General features: G+C 35.2%; 1 protein-coding gene across 1 annotated transcript in view; it reads left to right on the forward strand.

The window, feature by feature from the left end:
• AP3S1 (adaptor related protein complex 3 subunit sigma 1) overlaps positions 1-19,666 on the forward strand; it is a 71,997-nt gene extending 52,331 nt beyond the window's left edge. Inside the window, exons 5-6 of the mRNA XM_042933433.1 lie at positions 9,949-10,056; positions 18,947-19,666. Of these exons, the coding sequence (XP_042789367.1) occupies positions 9,949-10,056; positions 18,947-19,075 (237 nt within the window). The 3' untranslated portion in view covers positions 19,076-19,666. The remainder of the gene's footprint in view (positions 1-9,948; positions 10,057-18,946) is intronic.
• Positions 19,667-20,960: the final 1,294 nt, after the last annotated feature.

Genomic DNA, 20,960 nt, shown 5'->3' on the forward strand with positions numbered 1-20,960 from the left:
CTGCAACAACTAGATGTTACAGACTCGCTTTCTTCATTTCTTCCTCTATAGACATATTGTCAGCCATTGCATGTAGGAGCCCTGATTCCTTTTAGTGGGAAATGGTGTATGGAAACCACAGTCTGGAGGTGCTCATAATTATGAGGCTGGTCATTGTTTCTAGGCCTTTTCTATGGAGAGAACATGTTTTCTGCCCGGCCCTTGAGTCACCTATTTCTTCAAGGAACCCTGGTTCCTTTTAGGGGACAGTGATATTTAGAAATGACAGTCTTGGCATCATGTAACTCCTGGTTCTCTGAACCAAGCAGGGAAATAGATGTAGGTATGTGTGCACGCACACATGCACCCTAACCTATTTCTAAATATTTATGTATATCAAAAATCACTGAGTTCTTCTTAATGCCTCAGAGTCTAGTGCAACGCTACAGAAGTTATTCCAGCCTTCTCCTTTTCTGTATTTGTAACTTGCTACTCTGACAGTGAAAGATTATGCCGATTATTTTCATACTTAGTATTCCCATTATTTATTATGCATTTACTTACTTGCTCAATTCTTCCTTTCTGTAACCAAATTCCTGGCCGGGCTGTTGGAAAGCTAAACTCCAGACATGCCAGTCTCCACTCTTCCCTGCCAGCACCAGCCAAAAGGTTGGCCCCAGACCCACCAGCCCCTATCCCATCAACTGAGCGAGTTGTTAGAAAGTCAATTCTGATAAAATTTGTAATGAATAAAGTATTACAAAAAAGAGTCTAGATGATTGAAAAACAACTCCATAGAATTTCTAGAAGAGGCAGAACTTTCAAAATTAAAAATTTCAGTGGATGGGTATATAAAGGTAGATTACACATATCTGAGTAAATGGAAAAATAGAACACGTTGTCCAAAATGCAGCATAAAAAACTTCTTAAGAAAGAGTGAAAATATGGAAGACAGTTTATAGGTCAGGGAAGATAGAGCAAGAAAGGTCTAATGGACATTTATTCTCGGTTTCAGAAGAATAAATTCTTATTTATTTCACAACATCTGAAATTATGGGAATTTGCCAAAATTGAGGAAAGATACCAATCCACACGTTAAAGAATCACAAGTAGAATAAATAAAAATAAATCTACATTTAGACTAATTATAGTACAGTTGAAGAGCAGAGAAAGAGCTCTTAAAATCATCCAGAAATAAACATTACCTTCACAAGAGCAGCGGTTAAATTGGGAAATGACTTCTCAACGGCAGTCACAGAAGTTAGAAGGCAATGTATTGAGAAAATAGCTGTCCAACTGTAATTCTAAAGCTGGCAAAAATATCTTACAAGAAAATAAAATAAAGACTCTGTCAAAGAAAACTAATGAGGGAGTTTGCTTCAAGCCTTTCTCAAAAGAAATTCTAAAAGAAGGTACTTGACACAGAAGGAAGTGTCAGATATCAGGAGTGAGTTATAGAAGGAAGAAGAACAAAGAAAGTTGCAAATGTGTGGGTGAGGGTAAAAGAACATTGACTGTTAAAGTACTTGTGGAATTAATATGAAAAGAGTTTGTAGCATTAAAATACAAGTCGCCAAGAAAACATAAGCCAGGAAGGGGGGAAAAGGGAGTTGGAATAGTTTAAGATCTTTTAATGAGCAGCTCTGGCTTTTATAATAAGCAGTTTTTAAAAAGGATATCTTGATATTCAGCCCAGAATATAGAACAGAAAGTAGAACAGCTTTCCAGTTTTTCAGACTTGGAATATTTTGAATTTTCAGATTTTGAAATATTCAGTGTTAGTATAACATGCATCGTGTACCAAAATAGGTTTACTCTTATCCGTTACTTTGAACTACTATATCCCTGTTGCTTTCCATTTGTTAATTGGTCAGTAATTAACAAATGTCTTCATTATTATTAATAAGTTACATGCTTTTCATTTCTACTTTTGTCTTGAAAATTGTACCAAAATTTTGATAGGCTAACAAAATATACTCCTAATTCCTTTCAGAATTATTTCCCAAATTGTCATACTTTAGAATGTTCTTTTATAACATGATATATGTTAGACTGATACGTTATAATGATAAGTCATTATGATAACATAGTATGAAAGACATCAGTAGTTTGGGGGAGGATAGTATTGTTTAGCAACAGCATCTGCTTAACTGACTCAGTCTCAAGATAATATTAACCAGATGACTATAAAACTGATTATTTTCTTAGCAAATACTTTATTTTTTTTTAAATGTTTATTTTGTGTGTGTGTGTGTGTGTGTGTGTGTGTGTGTGAGAGAGAGAGAGAGAGAGAGAGAGAGAGAGAGAACATGCATGTGAGCAGGGGAGGCGTAGAACATGAGGGAAAGAGACAATACCAAGCAGGCTCCACACTCAGCACAGAGCCCAGTGTGGCACTCAATCTCACTACCTGAGCTGAAATCAAGAGTCGGACACTCAACCTACTGAACCCCCCGGGTGCCCCAGCAAATACTTTCGTAAGGTTAATAACATCAACTGTAAGTTTTGATTTGTATAACACTTTGGTATGTCAGATAGCCTGTTGGAGAATAATTATAGCAAAATTTAAAAATACTTTTATTTTTATTTATTTATTTTCTTAATGTTTATTTTTGAGAGAAACAGAGACAGAACGGGCGAGGGGTAGAGAGGCTGAAGCAGGCTCCAGGCTCTGAGCTGTCAGCACAGAGCCTGACTCGGAACTCAAACTCAGGAACAGTCAGATCATGACCTGAGCCAAAGTCAGACACTTAACCAACTGAGCTACCCAGGCGCCCCTAGTCACTTCTTTCATTTTTTTTTTTTTAATGTCTATTTATTTTTTGAAGGAGAGAGGGAGAGACAGAGCATGAGCGGGGGAGGGGCAGAGAGAGGGGGAGACACAGAATCCAAAGCAGGCTCCTGGCTCTGAGCTGTCAGCACAGAGCCCAATGCGGGCCTCAAACTCATGGACCACAAGGTCATGACCTGAGCTGAAGTCAGACGCTTAACCAACTGAGCCATCCAGGAGCCCCTTAAAATAACTTTTAAATTGGGGTGCCTGAGAGATGCAGTTAGTTGAGCATCCGATTCTTGACTTGGGCTGAGGTCACGATCTCACGGTCGTGAGATCGAACCCCCACATTGGGCTCTGCGCTAACAGCATGGAGCCTGCTTGGGATTCTCTCTCTCTTTCTTTCTCTGCCCCTCCCCCACTTGCGCTCTCTCTCCCTCCCTCTTTCTCAAAATAAATAAAAACTTAAAAAAATATTTTTAGATTTAATTAAATTGTGATAAATCCATTTTGAGAGGGTATATCTCTGAAGCTAAGCTTTTTTTTTTCTCTTTAACTTAGAATCATTTCTAATGAATCTCTTTATCATAGATCCAGTTAATCAGGAAATCCTAATGCATTTACTTTCAGAATACATCCAGAATTAAACGTTTTTCTAATGTTGACAGTACACCAGTAAACCCCCAAAACATTCATTTTTTTACTTAAATTTTTTCATTGTAGCTTTTATTTTATTTAGCAACCCTCATGGGGCTAAAATTGAGAAAATACCATATTTCGTTGCCTCTAAAATTGCAGATTTCTCTCACATTTTAACACTTTTGAGATTGGGATGCATGTTATATTCTACAGCTTGTCATAATTTAATTGGCAGTGTTTTTCCTTTTCAGTAGTATGTAACATAATGGTTTTTTAAATAATCAGTTGTAGCTTAGATTTGAAGAAATACCAAAATATGAAGAGTGATCTGTTTACAACAGTTAGAATTGCAAATACAGGTGTTAATAGATTACTTTAGTGTTTAAAATTTTTATTAGCAAACGTATGTATTTAAGTTTTATTATCAAATCAGTAACAACAGTATGACCCACAGAAGTACATAAATTGAAATTTTCTAACAATTTAAAATCGGTCATTTCATTTTAATTGGCTATTCTGTCATAATAGTTAAAAAGTCATATCTTACAGTATTACAGTTTTTAGAGTAGACCTGTAACTCTGCTTTACTCCCCCTCCATCCATACTTTTAAAACTCCTGTTCAGTTTCCTTTTGCCTCAAGCGAGAGAAGGAGGAGGTGTTCCTTGCAAAACACATTAAAAAATATATATATTTATTGAGCCTTTAACCCTCTGCAGGGTGATGAGAAGATGGCGCTCTTATCCTTGTCTTCCTGTAGCTTGTCGTTTTCGAGCAGACACCTGTGTCTCTGTTTCTCTGACAGACATAAAACCATTAAAGAACATTACAGTGTTATGTATAGCAAACGATTTTATTATTTTAAAATTACATGAATAATACTTACCTTTCTTTAGAAACAAAGAAGCCCAACAGTACTAAAGACTATATGCTTAAACATTAAAGTTCTTCTTTTCTTGTCCCCTTCCTCATATCCACTCAACCTCATCCCACGCTGTTTCCCTACAGTCATTTCTCTTCCTGGTTTGGCTAGGTAGGCTTCCAGACTTTTTTCCTATGTATTTTCAAAGATAGGCATAGTTCTCTTGGTCTAGTGAGTGATCAGGTTGGTTTTTATTTTACACAGTGTTTCTGTGCCTTGCTTTATTAACTTCATGTGTCTTTAGAGTCTCCCGTCAATACGTACATATCCTTTTTATTCTTAGGTGAAGAATTAAACAGAATGATCTGCCGTATTTTACTTGACCACCCCTATCATCAAATATTAATGCAAAGTGAAAAATACTTGGTGCAGAGGACTTCATTTGTAACAGAAGTTAGAGCAAGTAACTTTGATACTCTGCAAACAAGTGACAGTCTGTAGAAAGGAATCTGTATAACTGGACCTCCTTTCCTTTTGTCATCTTTTGTTATATGCTTCATTCCATCCGGTGGAGGGCTGGGAACTGTTACAAGTGAAATGTGTTTGATTTAATCTTCATTTTAGTCTCCAGTGATTACGTGCACTTTCCTCAAACCAGGATGCTGCTGTCAGTGAGCTCTTTACATAAATATTTAATAAATGTGTGAGAAGCACCGGGTGATGTGTGGAAGTGCTGAATCACTAACTTGTACACCTGAAATTAATATTACACTGTATATTAACTGGGATTTAAATCAACACTTAAGAAAATATTTAATAAACATGATTTACTGATGGAGTGGTAAAAATTGCTAAAGAAAAACACATGGCTTGTTCTTCAACTTTTGAATTTTAGGATAATTGAGATAAATAATTTTGAAGAAAATTTGTGGGTAACATTCATTAGATACCCACAATGTACATTATATTTTATAAATAATGATAGAATAATATAGAGACTATTTATGTATTTTTTAGTGTTTGTTTATTTTTGAGAGAGTATGATTGGGGGAGGGATAGAGGAAGAGGGGACAGAGGATCTGAAGCGGCCTCTGCACTGACAGCAGAGAGCCCGATACGGGGGTCGAACGCACGAACCGTGAGATCATGACCTGAGCCAAAGTTGGACACTTAACCCACTGAGCCACCCAGGCGCCCCTAGAGAACATTTAATCTTAAATAAGTTAAAGTAGTTTTAAGCAAAAGTCTCCAAGTTCTGCACTGACACTTACAATGAGATAGAATTTTTACTATTTAAACGCATGGAAAAAGTGACCCGCTTCTCTTATCACTTACAAATATCCAACACCTTTGGGCTGCCTCTTAAATTAACCTAAATATGTGCATGGCTATAACCTTTAATATTATTTCTCTGAATTACTATGTGACACTCTTTTATTTTTAGCAAGCTTTTGTTTGTTTGTTTTTGTTTTAGTATATGCACATGCTAAAAGTTTTCAGAACAAATAAACAAAAACTATAAAGCGAAAGACAAGTCTCTATTCTTCCTCAGTCCTCCATTTCCATTCTCTAGGTAACTACTATCCTTTAAAAATATTTGCAGAAAATTAAAACAACAGTGAAATACCACTATACACCTGTTATTAGAATGGCCCAAATCCTGAACACTGACAGCACCTAGTGGTGATAAAGAACTCTCTTCATTTATTGCTGGTGGGAATGCAAAATGGGAAAGCCACTTTGGAAGACAGCATGGTGGTTTCTGAGAAAACTAAACATGTTCATACCATACAATCCAGCAATCATGCCCCTTGGTGTTTACCCAAAGGGGTTGCAAACTTAAGTCCACAAAAAAACCTGAACACATATGCGTATAGCAGCTTATTTCATAATTGCCAAAACGTGGAAGCAACCAAGATGTCCTTCAGTAGGTAAATGGATAAAAAGTATTTGCATGTCTTTCCAGGCATTTTCTGGGTATATCCAAGTAGGTGTGTACATGTAATTTTCTTGTATACCTCAGTGGGATCATATTATAGGTATTATTCTATCCCATCCACCTTTTCATTTAATAATCTGTATTACTAAGGAATCTGTAGATGTCTCTCATTAACAGGTAGATTTCCAAGAAACAGACTCTTAACTCTAGAGAACAAACTGATGGTTACCAGAGGGGCGGGGGTGGGGGGATGGGTTAAATAGGGGACCAGGATTAAGGAGTGTATGTGTTGTGATGAGCACCTGGTGGTGTCTGGAAGTGTTGAATCACTGTATTATACACCTGGAATTAATATTACACTAACTGGAATTTGAATACAATTTTAAAAAAAAATGGTATAGATTTACCATTTTACAGTTTTGGTTTTTTGTCTTTTTACTGTTACCAACAAAGTTGCTTGATCATTCTTGCACATATATCTGGCACCAGTATCTTTTATTATTTTCTTAACTCACATCCTTAATTCCCTAGTGCCTCTTTAAGTCCATTCCTTATTCTCTTGCAGAACTGTGACTATAATGTATATTATATGATTGTATAAATTAGACTTAGATTTACACACATATAACAAGTATATGCATAAAAAAGTTTTCAAGAAGGGTGTACAGGTTTTCCCTTGTTATCCAAAAAGTAGTGTTCCTATAAACCACTTCATAAGCCAAAGTGGCTTAAAGCACTGAATCAGTACCATTTCATAGAAGTTGAAAATTCTCTTTGGATTTCTTGCAGTTAACAAAAACAGATATGAGCATAGGTCTTTTGTAAAAGTGAAGGGACTCAAAGGAAACTTTGCGGGAAGTGGGAGAAAACTGTATAAGATGCAATTAACTGTGATTATCTTTGGATAGAGGGACCTACAGAGGTTGAGGGTGGTGGAGACTGTTACTGTTCATACTTAAGTTTCGGTATAGCTTGAACTTTTAACAATTTCCTTGTATTGTGATTTAAAAAAATTAAAATGAAATTAGAAATTCTGGTTTATGTCCATAAGAAGCTATGCGATTGGATAGATAGGGTATATATAGTTAAAACCAAACAAAAAAGCAAAAATACATCATTAATGTGGTATTTGCTACTTTTAAAAACACTTAAATACCTATAAGTATTCAGGAAAAGGGCATAAAAACCTATCGAACTCTTATTATAGGTGAACATCAAAGGATTTCAGTAGATGAGTTACGTTTCAAGCATATTGTCACCCTTTTATTTCCATTAAGTCTGTTTCAGGTAAAATTTAAAGACAAAATACTGGAATCTGTCATCTGTATGTGTTAGAGCTAAGCTAAAGCTTTTATCATCTTCTTTCTCTTAACTAAGTCTGCCAGAAATTCCTCCCAATCAATTCTTGAAACGTGGAAGTTTTCGGTCACTGGACAGTTTCTAAGTGATCCCTCCATACCTTACTTGAAAACCATAACCTTGAAAATACTGAACTGGCCTCCCAATTAATACTTCTCATTCCCATATGGTTAATCTCCTGGGACTTATACACATAGTACCTCCTCACCTAGAATACATTCTTTAGGCGCTTACTATATTTCTAATAAGTGACACCGTGTTTAAGGATTTAGCTCACAGGCTCTCGTTTATTTATTTTATTTTCTCTGGATTTCTGAATTTGCTTTCATAGGAGTTATTTTTACTTTGAGGACAGATTTACATCCTAGACCTTATTAAATTATCATACATTCTTAGAATTTCTTGGGTATGACCCACATTTGCAGGCTTCTCATATTTTGATACCTTTAAACTTGGTAGACATTTCTATAATACCGAAATCGACAATTTCTACTAATCTGCTTGTGCTTCTGAGATGTTTCTGGAAAGGCAGGAGTAAGTGTATGTAGGGGTGAGCCCCCCCAGAAAGCCTGAGCAAAGTCAGGTTGGTGGAGTTGCTACACTTTTATCAGCACTACAGTTTGTGCTTTCTCGTGAGAATTTGTTTTAAAAAGAAGAGGGAGGGGCACCTGGGTGGCTCACTTGGTTAAACGTATGACTCTTGATTTTGGCTCAGGTCACAGTCTTACGGTTGGTGAGTTCGAGCCCCATGTCGGGCTCTGCACTGACAGCATGGAGCCACTTGGGATTCTCTCTCTGCCCTCTCTCTCCCTGCCCTTCCCCTGCTTGTGTTCTGTCTCTCAAAATAAATAAACTTAAAAAAATAATAATAAAAAGAAGAGGGGAAATTCTACTGTTAAAACAAGTTTTAATGAATCTTTTGCTGGCCATGGCCTTTCTTTCTGAATACTTTTCCTCTGGATAGTACCTGTTAGCTATTGTGAGGACATTATATTTTATCACCTAATCACCTTCTTGGCCTTAATTGAATCTTCATAGAATATGGCTAAAAATTAATTTGGTGTATCAGTTTCACATTAACAGAAGAAAGCAAGGATTGGGACTTAGGTTTGAATTGTTTGTTTGCTACGTATTAGTTTACGTGTCTTGAGGAAGCTGGTTTATTCTCTCAACTGTAACAAAGGTTAATATGAGAATTAAATTAGATACTGTTAAATGCAACACCAAAACATAGTTTTAATAAATGGTATCTAGTTGCAGAAGAGGTAGCAGTCAGAAGTAATGATAGTTAGCCCTAGTACTTAAAACAGTTGTGACTTCTGGTTTTGTTTTGTTTGCAGGAAAAGTGATTTCTCTAATTCTTTCTTCAAGAATTGTACATCAGGTATCCCTCTTTCCAAAATGGAAAATTAGTAAATAATGATAGGATTTAAAAATCATGAATACATTTGTATACAGTCTTATAAAAGAATGAGAAATAATATAGGGGCGTCTGGGTGACTGAGTTGGTTAAGCATCCGACTTCAGCTCAGGTCATGATCTCATGGTCTGTGGGTTCAAGCCCCGTGTTGGACTGTGTGCTGACAGCTCGGAGGCTGGACCCTGCTCCAGATTCTGTATCTCCCTCTCTCTCTGCCCCTCCCCTGCTCTCTCTCTCTCTCTCTCTGTCAAAAATAAACTTAAAAAAAAAAAAAAAAAGAATGGAGACTCTGAAATTAGACTGGTATAAATACTGACTCTACCACTTATTACTTGTATGCCCTTTCATACATGTGCAACTACTACCTTATCTGTAAAATAGAGATAAAAACAGTATAGACACCTCATAGGGTTATCGTAAGAATAATTCAGGCAGAGTATGTAGCATAGGACCTAAAAGGTATTATAAAGTAATTTTATTAAAAAAAAAACTTCTTTTGGTTAAATATATATTATTCAATTTTATTTATTTCTTTTTTTAAATTTTTTTATTTAAAAAAAATTTTTTTTTTAATGTTTATTTATTTTTGAGACAGACACAGAGCATGAACAGGGGAGGGGCAGAGAGAGAGGGAGACACAGAATCTGAAACAGGCTCCAGGCTCTGAGCTGTCAGCACAGAGCCCGACGCGGGGCTCGAACTCGCGGACCGTGAGATCATGACCTGAGCCGAAGTCGGATGCTTAACTGACTGAGCCACCCAGGCGCCCCCTCTTTCTTTTTTTTTAAATCAAATCAAGAGTTGGATGCTTAACCGACTGAGCCACCCAGGCACCCCCCGAGTTATTATTTGTTGTTGTTGTTTTTTACATTTCATACTTATAAAATAGCCACAGCAGTTTTGAAACAAAAAGTACTGGAATCATGAAACATTTTTGTAGTGAGTTTTCCTTACGGCCATGTATTATTTTTTCCTTTAGGTTCACAATATTCTTGCAGAAATGGTGATGGGGGGGATGGTGTTGGAGACCAACATGAATGAGATCGTTACACAAATTGACGCCCAGAATAAACTGGAGAAGTCTGAGGTAAGAATGGAAAGTGCTCTAGGTAATGAAGGTAGAAAGCATGATCACAAATTATGCATGATGTGTAGCTTTCACCGTTTGTCCTTCAGTATCACCCTTTAAGGACAGCTGAGAGGCTTCTTCAGGTTATAAAAAATGGAATATACATATCTTAGTATGTTCAATGTTCTGTGACTATTATCCACCTGATAGTGTTGTCTATTCTCTTTTAGTCACAGTTGTAACTGCCTTGGGTAATAAACAGTTCAGATTCTTCTTGCTTGAAAATTAAAGAGATTAGATATTCAAATAATGAAATCAGGATTTGCCCTACAAAACCTAATTCAGTAATTATCAAGGAAATCCAAGAACTGATATTTTTAAAGACTATAAATTTAGTGTCACAGAACTATTTCTGGGACAGGAGAGGAGAGGAAATGGGATTCTCATGAGGAATAGAGCATTTCATTTGTTATGGTTTCAGTTGGGGCTTAGCAAGCCTGAGTGAACACTGAAAAAAATTCATTGCCTTAATTGCTTAATTCTGGATCCTTCTCAGAGGTCACTTACAAGTTGGCTAAGGCACATATTTTGTACACTGATACATGCATTTCATGGCTTTTACTGCATCCTAGATGAGAAAGATTTGGTTAGTCATACATGCCTAACTTTGTTCTGTTAGATTAGGTGCATGAGAATCAACCAGCACTTTAGCATTGCATACAGTCCTGCTTGAGAATTTTAGTGATTCTTTCCTCAAGTACTGAATGTCAATAACAGGTACTGTAGCTGAGCCACTCAAGTTCACACGATTTTGGTTGTTTCTTGTTATAATAGTGGAAGTTTAGAAAGATGAATAGTCTTGATATCTCATTCAACACTGTATTTGCTACTTTTGATATTTATAGTCATAACTCAGATTAGAAAAGCAAATTGTATATTTATAATTATTAGTTCAAGTTCAGGTGTTTGGTTGATTTAAAGTAAATATTACTATAAAAGCAGCAAGGTATTAAAAATATGCTAGCATTAATTTACAACAGGTGAGTTCTAAAGAGTTTTTATCTTGTTGGCACTTTAAAGGATCAGTTTAACATAATAATGCTATGCTCATTGGAATAGAATGAAACATAGGATGATGGATAAATCCAGCATCTGAGAATTAGAAATAGTTGAAGCTTTGTTGAACATTTTCCAATGTTTTCCAATAGCTCTGGATTTCTCTTTATCTCAATTTACCATCCCTATGATTGCCCAAAAGAGATACTTGTAATGGTGAAGAGCTTAAAATTATGATTCTTTTCAATAACTATGTATAGGCTATGTGTTCTACGGCAATTTTTAAAATACTGGTTTTTGAAAAGGGAAAACAAACTAGATTAATACAGAAAGCTTTGTTTTAGGACAAGGTAAAGAGCCAGAATATTATTGACTATAGTTGGTTTATCTTATTGTTTAGTATAGTAAGAGATTTACTATAACCTCTGAGCTGTAAAGTCTTAAGTGATAACTTGAAATTTATGTAATCTGTTAAAACTTGCTTTACAAAAATGTATGGATATAGATTTTAAATGCCAAGAGACAGTGACACAATCCATTAATAATCTGTCAGAAATGAATGGAAATGTGGTAATTCATGATTTCTGTGTGATTATCTGTAAAAATATATTGACCTTTTGTCTGGAATATTCACATTCCGGGTATTTATTTAACTTCTTTTCATGGATGGTGTCCTCCTCTTTTTTTTTTTTTTTTTTTTTTGGCCTTGGTTTGCTATTTATAATACTGACAGAAGTCATGAAGGACCTATTATAATTGCATAATGGATATTTGTTTTCTGATTGTCCAGTACAACTTTGTTAATGAGGCAGTTTTTCTTATCTGTGAAAAGCAGTAAAATACAAAATTTACATTTTCAATGGAAATCATTATAAGAATACTGTAACTTACAAAAAAGTCTTTTCACAGAACCATTTCTATTTAAAATGGTTTTAAGTACTGGTGAAAAAAGTACTGATATTTTTCATCCACTGATCATCTTTTAACTCGCACAATCTGCTGTTATCTGGTACAAATTAGGAGAAAAAGAAAATCTGGGAATAAACCACAACATTGTTTTTTATCAAGTATATCTCTAGATGTGATGTCTGCTAATGTTTTAAAGTAGGATTTTGAATTCAAGTGAGACCATTTAGTCCTGATCATATTTTCAGCAAAATAATGTTGACTTGGTGTAATTTTTCCGTAGTTTTCATACGTATGTTTTGAAGACTACCACCTTTATTCCAGACACATTGAAATGTCGGAAGTTTTCATATGGGTTCCATTTCCCTGTTTCTCTTAACTGGGCATTTATACCAAATATATGAATGATTATAGAATCATCCAGAATTATTTGAGGACACGCTATAAGCTTTTTTTTTTTTTTTTTATCTGATTCTTACTAACTTTTAGTTAAAATGCAAGCAAACACTTGCCCAGAAAGAATCAAATTCCAGAATATCGTGGTTGATGAAAAGACCTGGGGGGTATCATTTTTAAGATTAATTTAAGTGATATTTAGAGTATCATTTATCTTTTAGAAATCAGCCTAGGTATATTTAAGGTTAAACCTCTTGAGATGCAACATGGGTATATCTAGGTGCCTTTACCTTGTCAGAAATTGAAGAGTTTATTATTTTGGCTTAAAGGTAGTATATTTCCAGTGACAGTTGGAAGTGAACCACCTCAGTTCCCAGTGTAAGCGAAGATCAGCCAGATCTTTAAGGACAGTAGAAACAACCATATGCTCTGAATGTATTTTCATCTATCCTGATTTGACAGAAAAATGGTTTACTAACAATGGGGTCTGGGAAAAGGTTTAAGCTGGGAGGTTGATGGGTTTGGGGGAAGGTGTCAGAGGCACTCAGGAATCTGCCTGAGGAATACAGGACTCCCTGGGGGTGGGGGTAGAGGGGTGGAGTCGGGGAGACTTGTTAGCTTTTATGTATTTCATGTTATTTTTAAGATGAATAAATGGGATAAATGGGTCTGAATATAGTCACTACTTTTTTAAAGTCAGTCTTCTTTTTTTTCCGAACATCCTGATCTTTCTAGCTCTTTCCATTCTTCTCTCTTACAGACCTTTATCTTTCAATCTCCCAGACAGGACAGGTAGACAAGGTATTGCTGACTTTGAGAAAAATGTACTTTAACAAAGGGAAAGCAAAATGATGTCAAAGGCAATTAATTATTTAGGCCAGACTCAAAAATTCTTTGTGTTAATGAACCCATGTAGTCCCTGTAGCCAATTTTCCATTCTAGTTTCTCCTTGTAGTTTCTTCATCTTTTATTGGACTTACTGTATTTTACTAGTATCTCATCGATGTCATGTTTGTTGTGTTTTGTCTGCCTGCATTGTGAAAGGAAAGTAAATTTTTTGTTCTTTTTTTTTTAACATCGTCATTTAACTGACAAATTACATTTGTAGAAATGACAGTTTACTTTTATATAAAAATTTAGAGTTTATTTCGAGAATCATATGGTAGAATCAATCTAATTTAACTCTCACAGCTAGTTTTTTCTCCATCTTTCAAATTAGAATTCTAACATAAAATTGCCTGCTGAATTTTGGAAGCTGTGCTTTGAAAACTAAAGGCTTCATGAACCTTTAAAGTTTTGCATACAAAGTGAGAAGCAGTGAAGGCTTAGAATAGTGACTTAAATAGTACTTTCTCTCTCCCCATAATGGTTTTCAGTTCCAAAGTCTTAACAGAATTGCTTTTATGTTTTTGACTAACAAGTACATATTAAAAGTGGCCAACAAAAAGTATCAGATAACAAGTCTCCTAAAATTGCACTAAATGTTCTAAAAATTGGAATTAAATATTTTGACCAAAATAAAATGGCTTTCCAGCATAACAACCTTCTGACATCCCAAACATATTAGAATAAGACTCAGTAGACTCCTAGCTTCATAAAACTCTATATTCTCTGACATTTCCTGTGCATTTTTTCACACCCTAAATTAACTGTGTAAAGTATTTTTTAGAAATTTCAATCTAAATGATGATGAACAGCTTTTTCTGTACAAAAATGAAAATGCTTATAGGCCTCCATTAAAAAATTTCAAAGTGAAAATACTATATTGAGTCCCATAGAGGGAAAAAAAAATTTGAATTCACAAGTTAGATGACCCACTTGACTAATTAGAAAAATGCTACTGAGAATTTGGCATTGTTTTTCAGCCACGAATTTATTACTTTCTGGATGGGTTTGAGAAGCTGCAGCATACAGGTGGCTTATCTTATCCCAAGATCGCGGGTTGTGTCATGAAGCTAGGAGTACGACGTTTGGTCCTTAGATCTGTATTACTTTATCCCTGGAATAGAAAATCCATAATGGTCTCATTTACTCCACTGATCCACGTCACTGCCTATTTCTACGTTCTAGTCTTTAATGTATGTCAGATTGTTATTTTCTAGCCAAGAACTGCTTGGGTCTGTTAACTTCCATCACGAGAACTAGTAATTAGATTTCTTCTCTTTTGAAATCAAGTTTCTATTTTCAAAGAGCAGAGAGTAAGAAAAGTGGCCCTGAGACACAGTGATATTGGAAGGTCAGGTTGTGAGTTGGTCCCTGCTTCTTACCTTGACATGCAGTTATTCTATTCTTCTACAAAATTACAGTGAGGACCCCCTGAGGTCATTGGCACAGTCAGAACTAGTTCTGTTAAATCTGCAAATTGGGCACGAATCTGCTATATTTATTTCACACAGGCAAATCCTGTGCTTGAAATGAAAATATACCTGAAGATTATATAAAACGGATTATATGATTGGGAAGGTTTATAAATTTTTAAATATTCTAATTATGATAAAACTTTTTGATAAAATGTTCCAGTTCTTGCTCCCTAAAGGACTGTCATTAGCAGCATTTCTAACCTGTTTGTTTCTAATTGTAATATTAAAGCACTGCCTTTAAAGCAAAGAACAAGCCTGTTACAAGATCCCAGATTAAGTTATTCTACCTTACGTTCAGAAAGTAAAATACTGACATTTCCTATTTTGCTCAAAACGTGCATTCAAGAACTGCCATTATTTTGTTAATGATTTTGAGTCTGAAACCATTTAATACTGTGTTTATTAATGTTGCTGTTCTTTCACTTTGCTGTTAGGTCAAAATTATGAATGTGCATATAGCAGCTGCCAGCAGGAAGGGCGGGTAAAGGTTTCAGTAGGTACAAATTAATCCCACTACCATCTTACTTGGCATTTCAAGCTGGGAAAAATATTGCACGATGGTAGGATAGTAATTTATGTCTTAGATGAAATAAATATCTAGATTCTTTCCTTTTCCCTTCGAGCAAGTTAATTGCCTTATTGCATGAGGAAAAGGGAGCCTTTGAAATATATTTTAGCAATGCTGCTTTTCCACTTTTGCTTGCACATATTTTGTTTATTTTTGGGTCTGGCAATTTAAAAACAAAATCAAAAACAAATCATATCCATCCATTACTATCTTTGTGATTCAAGTGCTTGAAATTTTCGAGAGTATGTCTGTATAAGTCTTCTATCTGTTTGGCCTCATTTTGGTATACTTGCAGACTTCATTTTGTTTTCTTTCTCTTAATTCTGTTAATTTATTTAATCCCATGGGAGAGAAAACATGACCATCCTTTTATATACTGTACTTCATTCTCTCATCCAATTCATACTCTTAACTGCTTTGGAGTCACATATTTATTTTCGTTAGTGGAGTCGCTGCAGTCGGCCTGCCATGGTGGTGCTCGAGTACAATAACATAGACAGAAACAAGTTATTTCTCCAGTAGGGTTTCATTCTTTTTATTTCTGCTTTGTGTCAGCTGCGTAATCTCAGATCTTTAAGAGGGCTATGTTGTGCTGTCAGAGTATCTTAATTTTACATTTTACGTTGTACACACTACTAACAAGTCAGGTAAGCCTAATTTCTGTAAATTTTAGTGTCCAAAAAAACCCAAACAAACTAGTACACATTATCTTGTTGCTTTGAATGTATGTTACTGAAAGAAAAATAATCTTAACTAAGATAAAATTTACTTTATACCTCTCTGTTGGCAAACTAATCTCCTGATGGCAAATTACCTCATTTATATTTTTTTCTTTAATAAAAATGTTTCAGACTTCACTGTCGTGGAAGTCTGAAAAAAGAAATTTGTTTTACAGCACTTCTGGTATTGACCGCCTGAATAGTCTTTTTTTTTTTTTTTAAAGCCCTTCATTTTTGTATGGAGATATTGAAAGCTCATTTAAGCATCTATTTACTGATCAGCAGTCCTACTTACATTTTTCTTATATTTTATATTCTGCAGAATCTGATTTCTTAAAATGTTAGTTTAATTAAAACTTAACTGAAGTACACATTACAGGTTTTTTTGATTATTTCCTGCCATTTAAATTCATGACGTACTACACAAAAGTGTTGAACATGCTTGAGAAATAATTTGATTCTCTTAATTCATTTGCGTGTTCTGAATAGTTACCATCCTTTGCATGTCTACGGCTTGCTGCTTATGTTTAGAGGAATTGTAGTTTGTTGTACTTAGAAACTTCTTTTGGTTTTACATAATAAGAACTTGGCACATATATGCTATTTAAATCAATTGCTATATTGACTTTATGTATTCTCATTAGCAGCTAACAGTCGACACCATCTTTGGTCACAAACAAACGACTTAATCTAAAGAAATTTAACAGGACGCATTTTTATTCTCATTTTCTTTGCTCAGGTTCAGTCTAGAGCTGTTCATGGTACAGGGTGGTATGGAAAAGAAGGCTTTCTGGCAATGACATTTAATACTGAAAAAAATTATTTTCACTCTTTATAAAAGTTAAAACCATAGCATCCAGTAAAACACACACACATACCTACTTTCTCTCTCTGTCTCAGTAATAAAGTCCTCTAATAATTCCTGCCTTTTAAAATACTTGTATTCAAATATCTTATCAATACTTTTTCATAATCTACTCATCATTTGTACCCTGTATAGACACATCCAAGTAAAAATGGTGGCAAGTGGTTTTTAATTAGAAAGATACAAGCTCCAGGATGGCTGTAACTCTGTAAAATAATTTTTGTTCCTTGGCAGACAACAGATTTTGGGTGAAAGGAAGAGAGCCATAAGATGGATCCTTCTTTGGTCCTAAACCATTCTAAATTTTGGTAGCTAGACGTTGAACTTGAGATAATCAGGTTAAAGACCCTTTTGAATGAATACGCAATATTTATTCATATCTCCAACATCTTTTGGGGGTACACAAATTAACTGCATTGCTTCAGGTAGGTATAAATGTAGAGGTCAATGAAAAACAACTAACCTCTATTCACTTACAAAAATTGAATACTCCAGCCCTATTCATTTTTAATTGGATATGGAGTGTTTCATTTATATCACCCTATCACCCTTATCATTGCCTGTGTGGACCATAGCTATTATTAATATTATTTTACTGATTTTTCTATTATTTCCAATTCTGACTTGATAATCCATGGCTTTTATTTCATTGCTTAACAATGTTTGTATCCTTTATTCAGCAAATAGTTTACACTGGCCTATTTTGTATCAGTCAAGATTTTTCTCAGGTAACAGCTTTATTATTACTCTTATTTTAATTAACAAAAGAGGTAGGATTACATATGAGAAAAAGACCTAAAAGTTCAAAAAGGGACTTAAAACTAGTGTTTCTAATTACACAGACATTGTCTCATATGTGTAATTGAAGCAAAGTGGAAGATTTGTTTCTGTTACCTAATTGTCTGCTTTTGTGCAAGATGATGTGTGCCACTGAATTCAGACGTGTTTGTTGGCTTTCTTATATCACCTGAATAAAAATGGATGAAATCTAAATATTTTTAAATCCCAAAAGTATGAAGACTCTTGTAGCTATTTGAGAAAGATGATACAGTTGCATTTTTCTTTTAAATTTTAAGCATATTTTCTTTCAAAATTATTTCACAGATTATAAATTTCCCTATTAAGAATAAAGCCAAATATCGTACACTAATGCTACTAGAAGCTTTAAAATTCAGTTATTTATAGAAATACTGCCTTTTGTATTTATGCTGTTCTGTCTCTAAATTTGTATATTGTAAACTGAACATATGTCATTGAATCTACTTTATATGACAAAGTATTTTTAATCATCATATTGTCTCTAATGCATTGAAGGGTTGGAAAGATCCTCTTTGTTGCAGTTTCATTTTCAGGCAGAACTGTTCTCTTTGGACTGAGGCTTTGCTTGAAAAGCCTGATTTTTTTTTCAATGTTTTAGAACTTTCCTAGAAAAGTTTAGAAGAGCCTCCACAATTACAAGAATTTTTTTAAAAAAAATTGTCGTTTTGAAATGTTTTAAGGAGTTGGCTCTAAGTAAAGAAACTAAGCAAGCATGATCTATTACTTTCAGTTTTTATTTCATAGCACAGTTTGATAATAAATGCTATTTCAAAAGCAAAAAGAAAACAAAAAACAATAACAACAACAACAACAAAAAACAAACCCAAATCCATCATGTTGTTGCAAGAGATGTTTAAAAAGGAACTAATGTAAAATATGCCTCATGCTTCTATTATAAGTCAGTAAGTCAGGATATAGGTGAAGATGTAGTTTTTGTCATCTGCATATTGTATGTGGTATCTAAGCACAGGTTAACTTGTATGTAAATCTTTCCGTTGTTATCATTGCATGTATTCGCTGTACTTTTTAATGTGTCAACTGTTTTCTCTTTATAGATTAGAATTTCAAAGTAACCATCCCATACCAATTCCAACTACCATCTGGTCTCTAAGCTTGTTATATGAAAATCTTTTATCATTGTCCTCCATTTTTAGTGTTTTTTGATGAGCTACACCTGAGTTGTACATTTTCTTTTTCTTTTATTTGCTTCTGTATACAGGCTGGCTTAGCGGGAGCTCCAGCCCGTGCTGTATCAGCTGTAAAGAATATGAATCTTCCTGAGATCCCAAGAAATATTAACATTGGTGACATCAGTATAAAAGTGCCAAACCTGCCCTCTTTTAAATAAAAAAAATTAAAAAGGCCACTCCCAGGTAAAATCCAGGGGGAAAAGTCATCTAAGTTTACCATGCAGTTGTTTACCAAAAATAGAGGAGGAGAGTCTTAAGTTTTGCTCTTGGATTGAAGTCAAGGTACTGTAGAGAAGTTGCGTAAAACCCGTACGGAAGTTCAATGTTGCTTTTCCTGCTCAGTGATTTTGAAGAAATGGGGTAGTTCCAGTGTGATACTTCACTTTCTTTTCTAAACTGCATTCCCGTGCCCACCTAAGGCATGCCTCTATGTATTGGCTACTACAGTATTTCAGAAGGTGTGTGAGACATTTCTTTCAACTGTGTACAATCCAAACTGTTGGTGTTTTGTATGGATCACAAGTGCAGCATTCCATAGTTCTTTCTGTTATTTGTCACACTTGTTATTTAAAGAACCAAGTATGTATTGCATGAAAACATTATGATCTTTTTCTCTTAGTTTAAATAAACTCCAAGGTAACTGGACTTCTAAAGCACCTTTCTGTTTGCCTGATATCTACTTTAGCAATAATTTTTTTACGACCCTCTGACTCAACAAAGTAAATAAAAGTATATTTTATCACTGTTAAGCAGCTGTTGATGTTGATTTATTTAATTGAATAAATATTCAAAAACTGGTGAAATCCTTCTAAAACTCCATTATTTCAGAAGCCAAGTGTATGAGGTCACACACTGTGTAGAGAACTGGGGTGGGAGATGACAGATTTTTTTCTAAAATCCGTACTGAGAAATTGCAACATCTTGTTTTATACAGGTAGGTTTAAGTCTTTCATCCGGTCCCTTCTCCCTTCTTGCTCAGATGACAAAAAACGGTTGTGGCAAATACCTCATTGCTTTTGAACACAAACCCCTGCGGGGCTCCACTTGACTGTTGTACCCCAAAGTCAAGCTGTTTTCTTTCTTTCTTTCTTTCTTTCTTTCTTTCTTTCTTTCTTTCTTTTTTTTTTTTTTTTATGTTTATTCATTTTTGAGAGCGAGAGAGAGCACGAGCCGGGGAGGGGCAGAGAGAGAGGGAGACACAGAATCCAAAGCAGCCTCCAGGGTCCCAGCTGTCAGCACAGAGCCCAGAGCCCGAGGCAGGGCTCGAACTCACAGACCGTGAGATCATGACCTGAGCCGAAGTCAGACGCTCAACCGACTGAGCCACCCAGGCACCCTAAGCTCATTGTTTTCTTAAGTTTCATCACTCATGTTCTGATTTCTCACTATTGGTCCACACTTTCTTATTTGCTCTTCTCTTCTGGACCGTGAATTGGGTTCCTCTTCCAGTTAGGCCGAAGTTTGTTTTTCTTGTTTTTTGTTTTCGTGATTTTTACAATTCTAGTCCTTCTCAGATGTTCTCTTCGACACATTTCCTTAGATTTGTGGCACGTGTGAATTTTACCCCACGAGCTCTGGGATGTAAGAAAAGTCATTTTTTTTTTGACAGAACTGTCAAAATGAGAACCATCTGTAACGTTGCTGCAAATTGATCCCTAGAATATACTGTTAAGTGAGAAAAGCAAGATGGAAAAACATATTAGTCAACAGTTGGGCAAAACCAGCTGACACAAGGCTAATTTTATAATAAACGGTTGGATGTCTTGTGTAGCTTATTGATACTGTATTGAGTGTGAAAAACAACTGTCATATGGGTGTTTTTTTGCTTGTTTACCTTTGTGATTGCGTGGCTGACTGGAGCCGCCCAGCATCAGGAGAGAGTTTTGTGCCACATATCCCTAGCCTGGGGAAAGGTAAATATTCAAAATGTGAAGTACAGTTTCTACTGCATGCATATTGCTTTTGCGCCACCATGAAGTCACACAATTGTTAAGTCTGCACCATTGTAAGTTGGAGACTCCCTGTATAATGAGTTTAACATTT

Source organism: Panthera leo, chromosome A1 (assembly GCF_018350215.1).
Source record: "Panthera leo isolate Ple1 chromosome A1, P.leo_Ple1_pat1.1, whole genome shotgun sequence".
NCBI classification, from domain to species: Eukaryota; Metazoa; Chordata; class Mammalia; order Carnivora; family Felidae; genus Panthera; species Panthera leo.